At 38.7% G+C, this 18,393-nt stretch overlaps 1 protein-coding gene across 1 annotated transcript in view; it reads right to left on the bottom strand.

The window, feature by feature from the left end:
- Positions 1–18,393, bottom strand: part of SERGEF (secretion regulating guanine nucleotide exchange factor) — a 139,361-nt gene that overhangs the window by 110,401 nt on the left and 10,567 nt on the right. Inside the window, 1 exon segment of the mRNA XM_057369278.1 lies at positions 624–781. Within this exon segment, the coding sequence (XP_057225261.1) occupies positions 624–781 (158 nt within the window).

Genomic DNA, 18,393 nt, shown 5'->3' with positions numbered 1-18,393 from the left:
TGTGCCCCTTCTTCACTCACCCTGCAATTCAAACTGGAGATCTCTCAAGGAGCACAAGAGATCAAGAGTGAGCATAGTGGGCAGAAGTTCTGGATCAGCCATCAAACACATGTCTCAAAAACATCACAACTTTTGTTCCTGCCCCCACAGTACTGGGAATTTCCACTCTCTCAGCTGAAATACAAGCCAGGAGAACTGTTTATGCATCATGCAAACCTCTCCCCTGGCTCAGAGAGATCACCAGATGTGATTTACAGGGTGCTGGTCTGGAGTTTCAGACAAAAGTAGTGCTGCAAYTGGGCAAAGTCCCACCTCCTCTGTTCAGCTGCACTGCAGGTACAACTTTCTCCTACACACATTGACACCTGAGAGAATTTGGCATTCTTTTTACTAATGGTAAACCTGAATCCACCATGGAAAAGTCAGTTCCTGAATGCAAAAGTCTTTCAATAGAAATAATTTGATTTTATTAATTTCTGAGCTTACAGGAAGAGCAAGCAAGGTCTTGTGCTGCAACATTTGAAAAGATTCTATTAGGAAACCATTCTGGTTATTTCAATGCACAAAAGAAAGAAAAAAAAAAAAGGGAGAGTGGGGATGGAAATGGTAATTTTCTTCTTTACCTGGGATGCTCCATTTAGGCAAGGAACCGAAACAGGGATGTTACACAACAGCTCCAAGCACTGTTCAGATGCTGTGCTCTGCTGTCCACTGGGAACCACCGCGTGCCTTCCAAGCTGCCCGTAGTCTGCTCTGCCCCAGGTAAACACCTTGCCAGCTTCTAAACACAAAACACATGTCAAGAGGACTTATTCACCAAGTTCCTGAAACATGTGGATGCCAATTCAAAACCAGAACTTTTTAATGCATTTTATCTACAGCTTCAAAAGCCTAATGAAAACTTATTTCTGAAAGCACACACAAAAACACTTATTGTAACATAAAAGATTTCTTTCAGCTTCCCTTCTTTGCCATAAACAATTCATTGCATGAACTGCATTTAACAGAGTTTATGTATTCCTGATAGAAGTAACCTTCTGTCACTACTATTGGTAACAGAGCAGTAGCCCTCAGGAGACAGCTGGTTAGTCAGGAACACCAGCACMACTGTCATTAAGCATTGGAAATGCACTGGTTTGTTTTCACAGGAATCATACTTTGGCCAAGGAAAGGAAACTTTAAACAAAATCAGCACTACATGGCTCACCCTTCTCTCCAAGGGTTGTTATACTACATTCAGTGCTGCAGGACTGACACCCAAAACACCACTTTCCAGTATGGATAACATCCATAAAGCAATGTTTCTTACCTTTGCTTCCCAGAATTTAAATATATATATATATATATATATATATATACACACAAAGCGACAGCTTTATTTTCTTAATGAAGTGACTAGATCCCTGGAGATAAGACATGAAAAGCTGTCCCTTCTGGGCTTCCAATTAAAATAGTGGCATACACACAGCACGTTTTCAGCTTAGTTTTAACTAGAAGCATCAACCCACATTCTAGCCCAGAAAGAAGCCTGCAATGACCTYGAGTTAGGTAAACGCTTCAGCCAAGCTTCAAACTGCTCTCCAGAGTTGAACTGAAGTCATCAAGTTTATAGGCCAAAAGATGTGAATTTGGGGAAAATACCATCCAGTCCAGCAAGCCAGCTTGAACACACACACCTCTTCCTATCAGTCAGTACATGCACACCTCACAGAGGGGTCAGGTCCAAGGGGTTCCAGTCACTACCCAAAGGTGACAACACTGGGCTTTCTAAACAGGTGCCATAACATATGCCCTTGGAAATTTGAACACCTCCCTTTTTCTTTGAGTGCTGTTAAACTGTCTTGAAAGGGATACAGGGAGGCACTGCTGGTTAGTTGAGTTTAAGGTGATAATGCATTTTGTAAATAAACTGGAAACTTCAGGTCATATACAGGAGAAGTATACACATTTTCCTTGAAAATCTGCTGGCTGTGGTATCTTTCACTCCAATCCCTGCAAGTTTTCCAGATGCATTCTCTCAGTTCACTGATAATGCTCCCCTAAAATAATTAAGTGATAAAATTAGTTGTCCTTCTCTCTCAAGGGCACAAAGCTTTCCCTCCTTTGCAGCTTCCTAGCAGTTCAGGGAAAAGAAACCAGTCACACACTACATTCAATAAAAGTGAGGTGTTTCAACATAGTAGCCACATTTTGTTAGGTTAAAGGATTAAATTTAATTTCATTAMGAGAATGACTAGTCTATCTTAGATTAGGAAGACAATTTCAGGTTTAAAAAACCTGCTTGTTCTGAAGTTAGTGTATTTACTTTGCAATTTATATATGTTTCTGCTAAAAACATCTGCAGCTGCAAAAATGTACATAGCAAATTTAAACATAGACCAAACTTCAGGCATTTACATCAGACCAGGTTACTGCACTTCCACAGAACCCTATTAGTGGACTGGGAAAGGGTAGGCAGGCAGCTCTATTTTATACTAACTACAGGGACTGAAACTGAGTTTTATGAAATCTAAAGCCAAAAAGAATTTCTGTAACATCTTGTTAGATCATTAATAGACCACAGGCTCTCAAGCCCTACCGAGACACTGCTGTATTGATCCCAAGGACTATAGTTGAATTAAAGCATTTCAGCTCTCAGAAGCCAAAAGTATCAAGTGCCACAGGCAAAAACATCAGCAAGCTGCAAGGCTTCTGAAAAGGCAAGCAGTGAATTGATAATACAGACCCAGACCCTCATACACAGTCTACAGCACCATACACACAGGCAACAAAGGTTTGTCTCAACTCTACCTTTGAGGGAAAAAATCCTTCCTCAAACAAATCTGGTGCTCATGTCTGGACCCAGATATGAACAAGAAACAGCAGCCACTCATATAACAAAAATGAACCTTTGCACCATCCCATCAGGGTGCTGCTCCAGCACAACTATGGACTGCAAGCATAYAGGAAGGATTAAAACAGCAACAATGCTTAGCTACAACAAACACCCTCCATCCACAGATTGTGTTTTCTTTCACTGGACAAGCCAGCAAAGAATCACTTACACATGCAAAACCAAACAGAACCCTTAGGAGAATGTAAAACGTGAATGCAAAATGTTTCCGAGTACAAACACAGAACACTGCAATTAACTTTWTCTTTTTTGCAACTATAAGGGAAACAAGTTTCAGGTGGTTATTAGTACACAAAAATGGAGAACATTCATCAAAGAGGACTAAAGACAGATAAATTAATTTTTGTTTTTAGGAAGAATTTCTTGAATGTCCAAAGATTAGGTAAGCAATCAGTCCCTTCTCAGTGCTCATCAATGTAGTTCTCACTTTACTGAGAGACATTCCTKCCCCAGACTTGTTCCTGTTTGGTGAGCATTCCCCAACCCATGCTCAGTTTCCTGCTAACAGTCAATCATTTCTATTTTTCAGCCAAAAACATCTGCCCAGGAATCCTTAAAAAAAAAAAAAACCACACTAAAACCGAAGTATATAAATCCACCTTCTCTGTGAGAGAAACTAACAGAAGCTGATTTAGATGAGCCTTTTTTATGAAATACTGATTACACTTTCAGAAAACAAAAGAAACAAAAAAAAAAACCCCAGTGTCAAGTGGAAATCTCAGGCTGAGGCAAACACCAATGCATGGAAAATTCCTCCAAAGGTGAAAGTCTTGTCAAAATCCTAAGGAAAAGAAAGCACTGAGCTATGACAGAAAGCGGTGAGCAATTGTAATGAGAGGTATTGCTACTGTGCTGCTTATAAAATAGATGGTATTTTAAAATGTTCTAAGAATATTTGAGAAAAAGACATTAGTCATACCGAGTAAGGAGGTTGCAGGATGAATTACTTAAGAATGAAGGGTGATATAACAAGGAGCGTTGGTCTAATATTAGACTAGGACAGATTTTAATTAGAAGTCAAGAAAACATACACAGTGATGAGTCAACTGGACAGAGTACATCAGCCATGGAAGTGGCTGAGACATCAGAAAATGTGGTATTTCATACCAGACTGTGCAGGAAGAGGGCACACAAAAGGCAGGAGTTATTTCTACAACTTGTGTGAAAGAAAGAAGCGCACGATATTGAAAAGCTCTTCCAGTTCTAAGATACTAACAATGCTTCCTAAGARCTGGATCTTGCCATGTTTTGAACATAGAGGCTCCAATTCCAAAAGGCACTTCAAATCCTCTGTGAACATCCACATTGTCCCAGATGACTTTAAAGCTATTGTTCATTTTTTCACCAGGCAATTGCTACATCAGATTAAGTCCAAAGGGTTCAATACCTTTTGAAATTAGGGAGTAACACATATAAATTCATGCCTCCTGTGCTATTTTAGTTTACAACCTGAATGAGCCACACAGCACAGGAGTTCAGAAAGCTGGGGGAAAAAAAGACAAAGGGGAGAAGATTTTTAAGAGAAACTTTCTGACAGCTCCTTAAGTAAACAACACGTACAAGAGTATGCTACATTGCTTGAGATTCTACATGATCCTGCAGATCTGGTTTGCTCATGCTGTYTGAACTGTAGACACAGCAGTCTGCATCAGCGTACACACAGCAGCAAATCACCCAAAACACATGCTCACATCCCTCACAGAATACAGATGAAGGTACATACATATTCAAGGACTTGAATACAAACCTCTGTCTGAAAGGTTCCTCTGCATTTTCTTCACATCATCCTTCTGTCCTCATGTATAACAAAGCACAGTTGAGAATGTCCTCAAAATTACAAGTTCACAGCCTTTAGAGTACTGCAAATCCAGCAACATTGCATAAAGCACTACTAGTTGCTTCCTGCCTCACGCTGTAGCTTTTCCTGTGCCGTTTTAAGCTGCTACTGAGGCTGTAGAGCATTTCATTTTTYCCTTTTAGCACTTTTTTAATCAATCTGCTCAGCCACATAACTGGAAAGAATTAGTAATAAAAAAAATAAGTACATTAGTTCTAAAAACAGGTTGGTTGTTTCTCAGTAAAACACAACAGACAAACAGGCACATTAAAATGTACTTATTTTCACTAGACTCAGATTTATCTTTATATCAATTTTCCTGTTTTAAGATAGTATCATGATTACACTAGTGTTATCTCCTTGAAGTCTCTATTTGGTACCCAGGCAAGCTTTGAACTATCCCTCATAAATACTAGATGAAAGAGTTCATCTAGGCTATCTTAGTTCATGGCTGCATTAATGATTACTTTTCAAATGAACTCTGGATATTCACACTGAATGCTTAATCTCAGACTTGAAATATGAAGTTCTATATAAAATTCCTAATGCCTCCTTTCACATGAAAATTCACAGGAGCCAGCATTAAAAAYTGACATTTAGAGGCTGCCTCTTGCCTTCTCCCTGCCCTACACAGAGCAACACTTCTCCCACATCTACAGATCTGTGCTGTCCTTCAGAAAATCATTGATGTCCTTCAACCATTCTGAAAAACCTCCTCACCCTCCTAATAAAAGCCTTTGTGCAGGGCAACCTCACAGAAAAAACATTCATCCCTACATCCTTAATTCCTTCTTGGCTGAAGACAGCTTTAATTCAGCAGCTGGAAACCAGGCATCRCCACACCTGCAGCCTAACACCTGTACCTGTGCATGGGATTATCTRTTCTGACAAAGGTTTAAATGGCCCCTTGATCCTCTTACACAGGAGTTCAGTGTGCCAGAGTTGTCCACATCTCTTCACACAACTTCTTTCTATAACCTCCTTACAAACTTCTGCAATTTCGTATAATAGGGTGCGCTCCTGAACCTTTTTCCATATTCATTCATAACACCTATTAAGAATGTATCACTAAAACACAGATCTATGCACACTATTGAGGTCATGCCTCATCAGGGAAGTTCAAACAAAGGAGCAAAAGCATTTCAGGGATGACAGCAACAGAAAACTGGAGACATTTCCATCGCCACTTTCAAACACCTGCAGTACAGGCTGCAATACAAAGCCGGTTCAGAATAGCCCAGAGAGCATTCACACAAGCTGCAATTCACAAGGGTTTCCAAATATCCCACAAAGAGCATTAAATGTGCCACAAAAGTCCACAAGTGCCATGGGAAGAGAACCACTAGGACATCACCAGTCCTCCTGTAACAGCTATGGATTTGCCAGTTTAAACTCCTATACTCATCAAATGGGCCAAAAATTTCAGCCATTCCAAGCTACATGACATGTCCCCAAATCGGGTCATCAATTTAACSACAGCCATGTGTGCAAGACCAATCGACAAGGGAATTCATATGACTACAGTCAGAGACTCATCTGTGATCCAGCAAACAACTGGCTTCTCACTGTGACCCATTCCTACTGCCACAAAAAAAAAAAAGGAGAAAATCATCCAGTCTCCTTTCAGAGCCCTCGGTGATATTAAAATATTGAACATCCAATAACTTGTATTAACACATGAAATAATGGAAAATACTTGGCTGGATAGGCAAAGCTTTGAGGATGTGTGAGACTCACCAAGAGAAGATACCAGGACAGCGACAATCTGTTAGCACAGACTAAGAAGTTCAAAAGTGCAGAGTAAGAGCTCCTTAGGCAACAGTTTACACCAAGAAACTTTAGACTCAAAAAGCTGTTCTCCCCACTAGGCCACCACACTTCATTGTGCTTGAACTAATTGTGACAAGGAAGGTAAGCCAAGCCAAGGAATTGATCTGGCTGAAAAATAGCCTTGGGAAATGGGAGCTTGCTACAGCAAACATTGCTAAAGGCAGTGCTGTATTAAATCATTTTAATATTCCATATGATAAGACTAGAGATAATTTGCCATTTCCATGACATGCTAAGTTTGTCTTGCACTTTACTGGCAGATCCATCTTTACCAGCACTTTGGCCATCTTTAAACATCTAAACAGCTTTGACTTTTATTCATTAAAAAACGAGATATACTCCTCATTCTTTGCTTGCATATTTACACCAAGTTGTGTCAAAACGGGCAGTGCTCAGTCAATGGGATCATTCAAATACTTAGCAGCATGCTTCACTGCTTTGAAAAATTGAACAGTAACTTTGAATGTGGCAAATTCCAGGACTTTCCAGATGCCATCAAAGTCTTGTCTCTGGTTCAGGTTTTAGATGGGATAAAGGCCATTTTCCTTTTAGAGGAGAGACTGGAAACATAAAGTACCACACTGAATAAACCCGAGGAAAAACTAAAATGTAACAATTTAAATGCATGTGAAGTTGTGTTCATATGGCTGATATCAAACAGATATGTGATTAGACTGAAAAAAGGAAACAGAGGGAGGTCATGAAATTCATGCAATCATGAAACAAAACTGGAAAGGGGGGCTGGGGGCAAGGGCAGATTTTAACGACCTATCAGATTTTACATTCATCCTGCAAGGTGAGAAAATTCCCTCCTTATTTCCCTCCACTCATGATCAGAGAGTCATGACTGCCTCACCAGCTGTGCCTCTGGCTTATTTTAAATTCAAACTACGATACATATCTCACTTTTAGACTTTTAATAGCAATGCCTTAAAATACAGATTGCAGGCTAAATTTAGTTACATGATTAAAAACAAATCTAACTCATCTCTACCCAGCAAACASAACTGCTGCATTCAAGGTTCAATAGAGGACTTAACTCTTCAACTGAAAACAAAGTCCTAACAAAAAGAAGAAGAAAATCAAAGCACAATTTCGTCTCAAAAAAAGCAAGATGCATTAACCAGCTATGGAAAACTATCTGCAAATRCATCATAGTATACCATAGGGTTTTTGTTCTGTACTTCTGCAAATAAATTCTGCACTATGCTACTACAGCAGTATGAGTCATACACTTTTACTGACATTCTATATTTATATCTCCATGCCCTTCTGCACTGTTATATGCTTGCTTCCATACAGGCCTCTCTAACCTGGAATTTCCTTCTTTCTCAGCTGAGCATCTCCTCCTCTCACATACCCCAGAAAACTGAAGACATTYCGCTCTTTCTGGACACCCTTTTGAAAAAACAACACCCTTGAACTATTATAATATGATGCATGTGTTTTTATTTGTTTCCAATTATTGTCTTGTGTCTGATTTCCTAGACTTTTGTCTGTAAAAGGACCAGTTAGGTGTTTATCCCCTTTGAGGCAAGGTCCAGGTCATGTTTCATTAGACTTAACACACTAGAGTGCTACAGAAAATCTTATTCAGATATTACAAATTACAACATAGGCATGTTTTCTAGATCATTTTATGAAAAGCATTCCCTCTAGCTCCAATGTTGCAAACATCTGTGAATCTGCCTAATTTGGAGAAGGCAAGCGACCCTGCTACTCTCAATATCCCATTGCCACCTGAGCCTCAGAAGGAACAGGAATGTGTCTACAAGAGATAAACAAAGGGAAGTTAATTAAGTTCCCAGTGCTAATATTTACCTTGTCAAAACACTCAAGGGCAAGCTGTGGAAAAGCAGACACAGAAACAGCAAAAGAAATGCTTTAGTAGCCTGTAGAGAACTGGGCTTTTGCACTGTTGTACACAAGATGCATTCCCAATAATCAGAGACCAATTACGCAAGAGATTTCACTCAATAACAAGCCTCAGACACACATGATTCTGAGGAGTCACAACATCTACAAAGAAATTCACAAAGTCTAGAAAGAAATAGAAAGCATTATAAAGTGTTAGAARAGCACTCCCGAGATCTGCTACATGGCTCTAACTTCCTCAATCACTCCGGAAGCAGCCAAGTTCTACATCCAATGGAGTTCAGCCCTAACTATGTGCTATTCTTAAGAAATAAAGTACAAAGAACAGAACAGTACCACAAACCCAACAATGGCACCTCCAGAGCCTCCCAGGAGATCACCGCCTTGTTCAGAGTCAGAATCATTAGAACAGCAACTACAATTGACTAAGACAGAGTGGGCTGTGCACCTCAAATAATGAGCAGCATTCCCGSTGACAGGAGGTACAAAACAGTCTAAAAGAGGATGGGAAGGAAAATTCATACCCTTTGAAGTCAAAAGATGAACAATGAGCAATAAGGTGATGTATTCTCACTGGAATATCATCCCAATTTCTCCCTCCACCCACAAGAAAGTTTAAGAGTTGGGCAAGGGGGTGGAGGAAGAAATAAAAGCACAACACAAGATTCCACCTGTGTATGGCAAAGTGCTTAACATCAAGGAGACTGCAGRGAGAGAGTGGACAAATATATAAACGGTTTCATAATGGTGAAAGCATCCAAATGCCACTTATGCCCTGAAAAAATTCCATCATGTGCAAGGGGACACTATCCAGCTAGCAGAGTTCCCTTTGACTCCTGACTTCTTGTTCCAGCTCAGACCTCTAAAGCATTAGAATTCACATACTAAGAGATTGACCGTGYCTGTCCCTCAACATCGTGAGGTGCTTTCAGTATTCCAGAGCTGAAGGTGCAAAGCATGGGGCAAGTCTAAAAATTTAGAAACATTTTAGAAATGTTACTAATGTAATTCAAATCTGTGCTGTAAAAGAATCTGAAATTCCCTGCCAAGAGGGAATGGCGCTAGTGAGATCTACTTCTGCTCACCCAGCGAAGTGACAGCTGTCCACAACTACCTCTACAWAGTTACAGTATCTGTATTTGCTTGCAGTGCCAGCACATCTATGTTTAAGGATTACCTGAGTGTATGAACAGATTCGTAATGTAAGTACTGAAGTGCTATGCTGCCTGTTACTAAGAAGGGTTTAGGTTTTAAAGTGAGAGGGGAGAAATAGGAGAACTTTTATCATTAGGAGTAAGGAGACAGCAATGAAGAACAAAAAGCTCCTGTTTTTTCCAATACCTTMTTTTCTCTGATGTTACAATGGATATTGATCAGAAGAAGCAGTACCCTCCTATCCATTCTTCACAGAATACAATGAGAAAGGGTAGCATCTAAAGAAACCATGACTTTTCTCTCATGCTAAAACAGGTGGGCAGATTTTGATTAACTTTGTTTCAACACCACTCTGGTAAATTAGAGGAATTTTAAATAGCTGCCCAGATTTTTAAATCAGATGCCTTAGAAGTCAGTTATATTTTAACTATCAGCTTCTACTTGTGTGCATGCCCATAGCTTTTTGGGTTTGTTTGGCATTGTGTGTTCTGTTTATCTCTAGCCAAGTGAGCAAGCAAGAGGAGACAAACAAAAACAAATTTAACACCCTCCTTTGTACTGCGTGACTTGTCAGGATGATTCTTCAACCCACATGAGCATCTAGTAATCCACACTGCCACCCTTTTATTGCCCCCATTGCCTGACCTTCACTTCTGGATATTTTATTGTCCATTTTCTCTTCAATGAACAGCTTCAGCTCCAGGCAGCTGTGTCATTAGCAAGCATAAGCCTGAAAAAAACTGTTTGTGTACAGGCAAATTCCTGCAAAATATCCATCAGCTACAAGGTCCAAAATTTGAGATGAGAAATGCCAAACTCATTTTCAGTTTGCTTTGTGTTTTGGGGTGGAAAGGACAAGTAGGAAAACATACTCCTAAAGGAGCTTCTGTTATCTACATTTTTGGGCAGCTTTGTAAAGGTAATTTTTTGGAAATTCTAGAAAACTAAGATCTCCTGTATTCATGATAAAAAGATTTGGGCAAAACTGACATAACGCACCRTCCCTGAATAGATTTTCGACTCCACAGTGTTTTTTAGATTTTTTCTTTTAGTTAAATGATAATGAGCAAAACAGARCATGAGTCACCTAAGAAAATCCCACCCCTCCTAGGGTTTTCTCTTCTGCATAAATCAGATGCTAATACCATCTATTCATCCAGGTCTTTTTCCCTAAAAATAAACCATAGTGATTATTTCACTCTTATTACATACATATGGGCCTTATAATACTGGATAGAGAAGAAAGCAGCCCTGAACCACACAAGCTCTTAAATTCAGCAAAACATCCCAAAAACCCCAAGTGTATCCTAAGAAACATAAAAAATGTAMCTCCCCTTCCTCTGCACAGCTCAGTCTCAGTTGTTTGGGATCCATACAGAAGATACTAGCTACACTGAGAGATGGTGAAGTCCAAACAGGAACTACAAAAACAGAGTTCACCTGGGTTTCAACTACCATACTGTGGCATGAACTGGGATTGAAATAGCTCCTCCTCTTCCTACATAAAAGAGGGCTTGAAAAAAACAACAAAAGTGTGCAAAAAGTTTGCCAACACCCTTYCAAAATTTTCCTTGGGATAAGACCAATCTGTTTGTTCATCAGTGCCATTGAGACTAAGCCTCACTTACCAACAGGAGCTGGAGGCCAGCTTTGGATCATGCCTCTCTGAGCAGATACATCCAGTGCTTTCTGACAGCTGTTCCCATTCCCTGGATTTCCTCAAGCTCATTGGTTTGGCCCTCAAGCGTTTAGTTGCATGCTCAGGGTAGCAGGTTAATCTTGGGTATTGTGCTGTCATGGTCTGCACTTCCATGAATATCATTATAAAAGAAAATTAGTATCCAAAATGCACTGACAAAGTAAAAACTGATTTGGAGATCAACACCAACTTCAAAAGTTAAACCAAACCAATATACAATCTCACACGAGGAATTAAGCATAAGGTTTGSATTTCAACAATATTTATAAGCAAGGCAATGTTTTTTCATTAAAAACTGCATTTAAAAAATCATTTACCTTGATATAAGGAAATCAAGTCACTGAACAGCATATTGAAAAAATGCTGATTTTGCTTAAGAAATATAACAACTGTTWAAGGGTATCAGTTGCCTACCATACTTGTGTATTTACTAGACCCAAATGGTAAAACACAGATGTCATGGTCAGTCATGGTATTTCCAGAACACTCAAAAATCCAGCCAAGTCAGCTGAATGCTTCAAATACACCAAAATTATGACCCCACGAACTAGAAAATACCATATTGCATATACTTYGTAAGACAGAGAGACAACTTCATGTTACAACAGCACACAGCCATTGCTAGCACTCAAACAATGTAAATGCTGTGTAACAAGTACCTGTGGCTGACTGGAATTTTTCAGCACAGATTTGTTCTGTGGCTCCTCGCAACCGGAATAATCTAAAGAATAAAAGTTGAGTAAGAAGAATAAAAGACTCTCCTAGCAGATCTCATCATAATTCCCAGGTATCAGAGCCATTCTACAAGACTACAGACTTGGTACTAAAAATTCACAGCTGTTGATATCTCTTGTATCCTACAGTATCTTACATCAAATTAATTATTTGAAAACTACTTCAAGGTAATAATGAAAATAACAATCTAAATAGGCTTTAGAATTTTTTCCTGTTTGTTTCTAGTTTTTTAAGAAAAAAATTCCTGAAAAGTACTGCTCTTTAGAAGTGCTCAACTGCCACTAAGCTCTTAAAAAGCACATTACCTATATTCAAATAGWACGACGACTCAGTGAGCATTGAATGTGAATAATTAATTACTAAACAGGAAATGTCATTTAAAGATTATGAAAACGAGTATTTAATGGCCTTAAAATGCTACTAAGGTTTAATAAGATCAATGCACTTACATGCATAGATTGTGCRCACATAGACAGCTGCTTTCAGAAGCCGAGCTTAGAAATGCTTAGCTTAGTAAATGCATGGCTTTAAATGAAGTTATTTGAAAATGCAGTAGCCACTTTAAAACTAAAAGGGCAGAGTAAATATACCTTGTTCTTAACAACTGGCAACCATACAGATTAATTYAGCTATCAGATAATGATTGGTTCCAGCTTCTTATTCTACACAAAGTCAGTGCAAAGCACTTTTGCATTACGAAGGATTCAAACTGTTTGTCTGAGACTGTGTTATATCCACTTTGCATAACTGCAGAAATTCTGAAGTGAAAATTGTCACTGTTTGTTGTGTGCTCCACATTAATTCTCTTCACTAAGGGCTTTGAGCTGCCAAAATTTCAACCAATCACATCATCCTTTTACTACAWGCAAAATATGTAATCTGATATGACAACACCCAAAATGAAACTGAAATTCTTATGCCCCCCCACTTGGATCTCCCAGCTGGAAGAGGCTTTAGGGATGAACCCCTTAACCCAGTCTTCCAGCCCAYGCTCATTTTGCTGGATAGCAGGCCTGATAAAGAAGCATCATTGTGGATGGCTGCTGGGACCCACAGCATATGAGAGTCTAGAAGCTGAATTAAAAGCTGGGAGGCAAAAAGGAGGTGACTTATATAGTGTCTAATCCCGTGTCATAGCAGCAACCAAACAAAAGCGATCTTGTGAGTTCCACATTTGGATCTTTCTCTATTAATACCTATGAATATGGAACTTGCAGGCAGCTTCTGACAGAAGTTAAGAGAATAGGGAATTTTCTCTTTACCTTTGCTTCTTTTCAGCTTCAAATAGGTGAACTGACAAAGACCTAAGTACAATATAAATTATTTCAGTATGATTCAGGAAAAAGGGTTTGACATAAAACAAAGAAGAAACAGTCAAACATAAGAGCAAATGGCTTAGATAGTGCCAGCAGTTCCAGCTGCKAGTAGTAGAAGAATTAGAAAGGCAGGGACACAGGCTCAAACTATTCTTCTTCCAAGGAAATTTGTATGGGCTTTGTTCCCTCGTTTCACAATAGTTGTGAGAGGGGAGGTGATTTCAGTGAAATTATCATCATTACCATTACAACAGTTTAATTTGCTTTAAGAGAAAAAGAATAAGGAAAAAATAATCCCCCAAGGAATAGCTCAGAGCCAACAAGCTGCCCTTCTCAGCCCACAAAACTACAGTTCCTCTTGCACAGTTGCTCTGGTGCTGGAGGATACTGAAAACAGACCACATTTCAGAGTTCCTGCACAAGCACATACTTGTTAATGCATCTGACCTTGTTTATTACATTTGCTATATATATGGGTAGCCATAAACTGCAGCAATCCAACCACAGAAAGCAAATCTTAAAAAAAAGGAAAATCAGAGAAAGTAATCAATCCCTAATCTCACCCACTTATGACATGAACAAATGCTATACCAGATCCATATTTTAAAGGTTCATTTTTTCTGGAAGCTTTCAAAAGATGAAAGTTATGTCAGTTTGGGGCAGTCACATTGTTTAGGTCCACAACAATCAAGGGGGCGGGGAATTTAACATAATAGTCCCTATTTCCACACATACGGACCAAAGCCCCAAAACATAATGATGACTGAGTCATTTTCCAAACTAATGAAATGTGTTATTGCACACTAAGTTTCCCACAGTTTCCAGCTTTCATTTCTGAATTTTGGTGCCCAAGCTTCTGAATTTCTTTCTCTCCTGTTGCCATTCTCTACCCTTTATAATCAAATGCAAGACCTTCAAGATAGGCTCTGAAGCTTCAAAATTTACCCTCAAGGCAGATGAACAAAGGTTTTCTTTTCTGAACCCTTATTTCTTGAACTCAAWTTCTGCTTCAAACAGATTCTGGGGTACCTATCAATTTGCAGGTTTTGATTAAGCTATTTTCTAGTATTTCACTTGTTTTCCCAAAACCCAGCATCCTTCCACATTAAATACAGCTACCTCATGTAGGGCTTCAATTTCAAACTGTTTGACTCCTGGCTACCATGTGTGAAAAGAAATAAGCATTACAAAAAAATACATATACATAATACATATATACATATACACAAATTAGTATTTGCTGCCCTAGGGAGCAAAAAAAAATCCAAGGTAGAGAAAGTTTGTTTTCCAGAGGAAGGCTGCAGAGCCTGGATTCAAGAGCAAACTGGAAAGGACCTCTAGTGGGCTTAGGCTGTGCTGCTCGGGTGCCAGATATCCTTCCTCTCCCTGCAGCTGCACAACTTGCCAGCAAAGCCCAACAGCTTTACCTTGTGACTGCCATCAGAAAAGGCACCTAGAAGGGCAACTACAGCCTCTGTGAAATTCTGAAATGTTAAAGATCATTAGAAATTATCTCTCATTCTGCTCTGGATGTTTGGAGGGACACACTGTCACTTGCTTCAGAAAAAATAGGAGATGGTTTTTATTTTGCATGTAGGTCACCAACACTGTCAGACCACTTCAGAGTGGTTTTATGTGGCCTAAATGACATGACATCAAAGGACATTCAAAGATGCACAAATTCAGATGCACATTTGGAATGAGGATTCAGAATATTATTCAGACTATGTCACGGCATTTTGTTCTTCCAGGACTTTCTAGCTGTAGGCAGTTTTGCATAGGCAGCAGAAACACAATTTTAACTGCATTTTTGAAGTAACTTTCTGAGTGAAAGAGCTCAGAATTCTTTATCTGAGCTCAAACAAAGCATAACTTCATGTGACACTATGTGACAAATAGATTAGTGAATGTATTCAGGAGAATACACAGATAATAAACCAGACCAGATTAAGGAAGGTTATTTATTAGGCATCCCAGTYAAAAAGAAAATATCTTGTTTTGAATGGAAGTTGATGATTCACCTCAAAGTCTTTAAAATACCTCTCTCGCTATATTTAGGTTTGCCTGAGAGTCAGATTGGTTCTATCAATCCCCAAAGTAGACTAATTTACATCTTCAATGTTACAGGCCACAACTTYGCTCTCTTTTAAGACCTAAGCAATAACCTCTCTTTCAGCAGTTACCCTCAAAGTGTTTGCATTAACTCGAGAGGGACCACAAATTAAAGCTGACATTGTTAAGCAGAGCAGTGCAAGACAACTCATAATTACTCAGAAATAATGTCACCTACACTGCAGTGGTGCTCCTTGTGCCATTGAGTGCTGGAAAGGAAGCAAACCTTTTACACAGTGATTGTCTGAGAGAATAGAACTTGTACTTGGAGTCCAAGGCCACAAGAATGCACCTGGGTCTGTCATTCACATGGAGCAGGAACAGCACTGTCSTGTCATCAATGAAAAGCATTCCTGGGAGTCACTTGACACAAGCATCCACAGGAAAAATAGTAACTAAACCAAAGACATGAACAAGTTCATATCTTATCATCAGAGATCTGATCAAAGAGCAACCAGGGCTTCTCAGCTTTCATCCTTTTGGACCAACCATCACCAACTAGGACCACCTCTACTATCAGAATTATAGAAACTTACTTTGAAAGAATACTAGCAWTGCCAGAAAGTCTAATTGTGCTTCTCTCCTCTGTGGGAAACAGTAATCAAGGCAGGAAAAAAAAGGCACTCATCTGTCTTGAAGGGTTCTGTGAGTTACTTTACAGTAAGAGTGTGCACAGTGGAAACAGCCCTCCAAAAATACCTCTATAATAAAAAGAAYAAGGAATTGGGGCTGATGAGGATCAGTTAAAGGTAAGGATTAAAAACACAACATCTTGTGAAAACATTCCTTAACACMTCTAAGTCAAGCAGTTCATTTCTCAGGAATTAATACCTTGAACCCAAACTGTTTTATCATAGAAACAACAGCAAATGAAAAGAGAGTTGATCAAACTCTAGAAAGAAATTACAGGAAACCTCTGTTGAATGAGGTAGAACGTAGGACATGAAAGAGGTGCAGGTATTAAAGTGATTTCAGGTGCAATTAAAATCCCTTGTAAAGAGAGAATGGGGAAGAAATTTTAAAAAGTTGTGCATTTTGCTTTATGCTACAGTACAAAATTTTGCCAGCAGCATGAAGGGAAAACAAAGCAAATCTTAAAACAGGTCAGCTTACATAAGAGGGAAAGACAAAAGACCAAAGTATTTATGCTGTGTTCCTTTTTTCTGATAAAAAAGTTAATAACTTGCTTGGAACTCACTTTAAAATTGTCAAACCACTGCAACCGTGAAACTGGCAACTATTTCTCCAGATGGTTGCTTTTAACATCACTCTCATTTACTTTTCACWCTTCCATTAATTCTGCAGCCAAGCACTGCTCACCTGGCAGATAAAGATCAAAATGTCATTTTGAAATGGTAGAATTTATGCACTGTGTGTCCAGTGTTTATCCACCCAGTTCCTTCCTGTGTCTTTCCAGTGAGGAAAGTTTTCAGTTACTGTCAAGAGAGCTGCAATAACAAGTTTTTTATTATTACTACTCTGAMCAGGATTAATTTTCTTGAAAAAAAAATTTAAACAGAACTCTAAGTATTTATAATGGCCTCTTAAAATTCAACTACCTTCTGTGGAAACCACTATATGAGAATTCAGATACAGTAACAAACTTCAAGCTATTAAATTTTGCATCGTGGTGAGATTACTARTTAGAAAAAACTTGCTCATTCTTTCACACAGCAAAATTCCTCTATGCTGCAATGTCTTTCCAAAGTATGTTCCTGTCTTCCACAATGAACAGAAAAGCATCATATTATAATATTCCTTCCTTCCATTTTCCTGTGTCCAGAAATCACTCTACCTTGCTTCTTTTCCACTAATTGTGGAATTCTCCAGAGTAAAACGAAATGAGTTACTCTCCAGAGTAAAAGGAAATGTTTCTATCAGTATCACTAAAGTGAAGTGCATGCAGTCCTGGGTATTCACAGGACAAWCCACTGGAGGGCAGGATGAAAATTACATATAAATATTTTAATGTATTAATAAATTCTTAATGGTTTTCATTATTTAGGTTAATAAAGTAATATTTTAAGTAGTGTTTATCTCATCCTTTGTGTAATTTCAATTGTAAATGTTTTATAGTTTGCATATTACAGCATTATATGTCTATAATTTATAAGCAATTAAGTACAAAGATATTGGGGGCTGCATGCTCAAAAAAATTTTACTGATCCGTAACRTTTGGGGATCACTGGTTTATGACTTCAGTACCAGGAAACTGAAGCACCATTTCCTCCTTCACTAGGAGGTAAAAATACTGGTAGGAAGGACTGCATGCAGGGGAAAGTCCTCAAGTGAGSTGAATTTTTTAGTTATTCAGCTGCAAGTTTAATGCAGCGAATGATTTTCCAGAAAGAGTTAAGTGCTTGGCTCTCACTATATCTAGTAGCTGAACAACTCTTGAAATTCCCAGGAGATCGACTGGTATCTGGAGGCTGCCAAAGGCCATTCAAAATCTTATTCCAGATGATTTAGGTTCAGGTCCATCGCTCTTCAAAGAGATTTAAAATTCTAAATACATAAAATATAATTTCAGCAATAACTTAYGCCACTGCATCACTTGGCCAGTTTTCTAATGCAGAAGTAGAAAACCAGCCTATTTTTATATAAATCCTTTTTAAACATTCACAAGCAAAACACCCCAGCCAGTAACTTGACACACTTTTTGTTGTTGTAAAAAAACACCTACTAAAATGCTCCGTGTCTGTAATGGCCACAGTCAAGTATCAGGTCAGTGAAACACTGAAGTTACAAAACTTTGGGGATGTTTTATCTCRTGGGTATGCTCTGTTAAGAAATTGTGAAGGAAAGCAAAACCAAGTTGACAAGATTCACTCTTTAAAAATTAGGCCATCCTGACTAATGGCTTCTTTCTCCCAYTTCTATTCCAGTGAGGATGACATTAAGCACTTAATTCAAGAACTGTGCATTTTGATATAAATTCCTT

Source organism: Malurus melanocephalus, unplaced genomic scaffold, assembly GCF_030028575.1.
Source record: "Malurus melanocephalus ecotype Western Australia unplaced genomic scaffold, MMel_1.1 scaffold_106, whole genome shotgun sequence".
NCBI classification, from domain to species: domain Eukaryota; kingdom Metazoa; phylum Chordata; class Aves; order Passeriformes; family Maluridae; genus Malurus; species Malurus melanocephalus.
The sequence above is the reverse complement of the archived record's forward strand: the minus strand, read 5'-3'. Positions and strand labels throughout refer to the sequence as shown.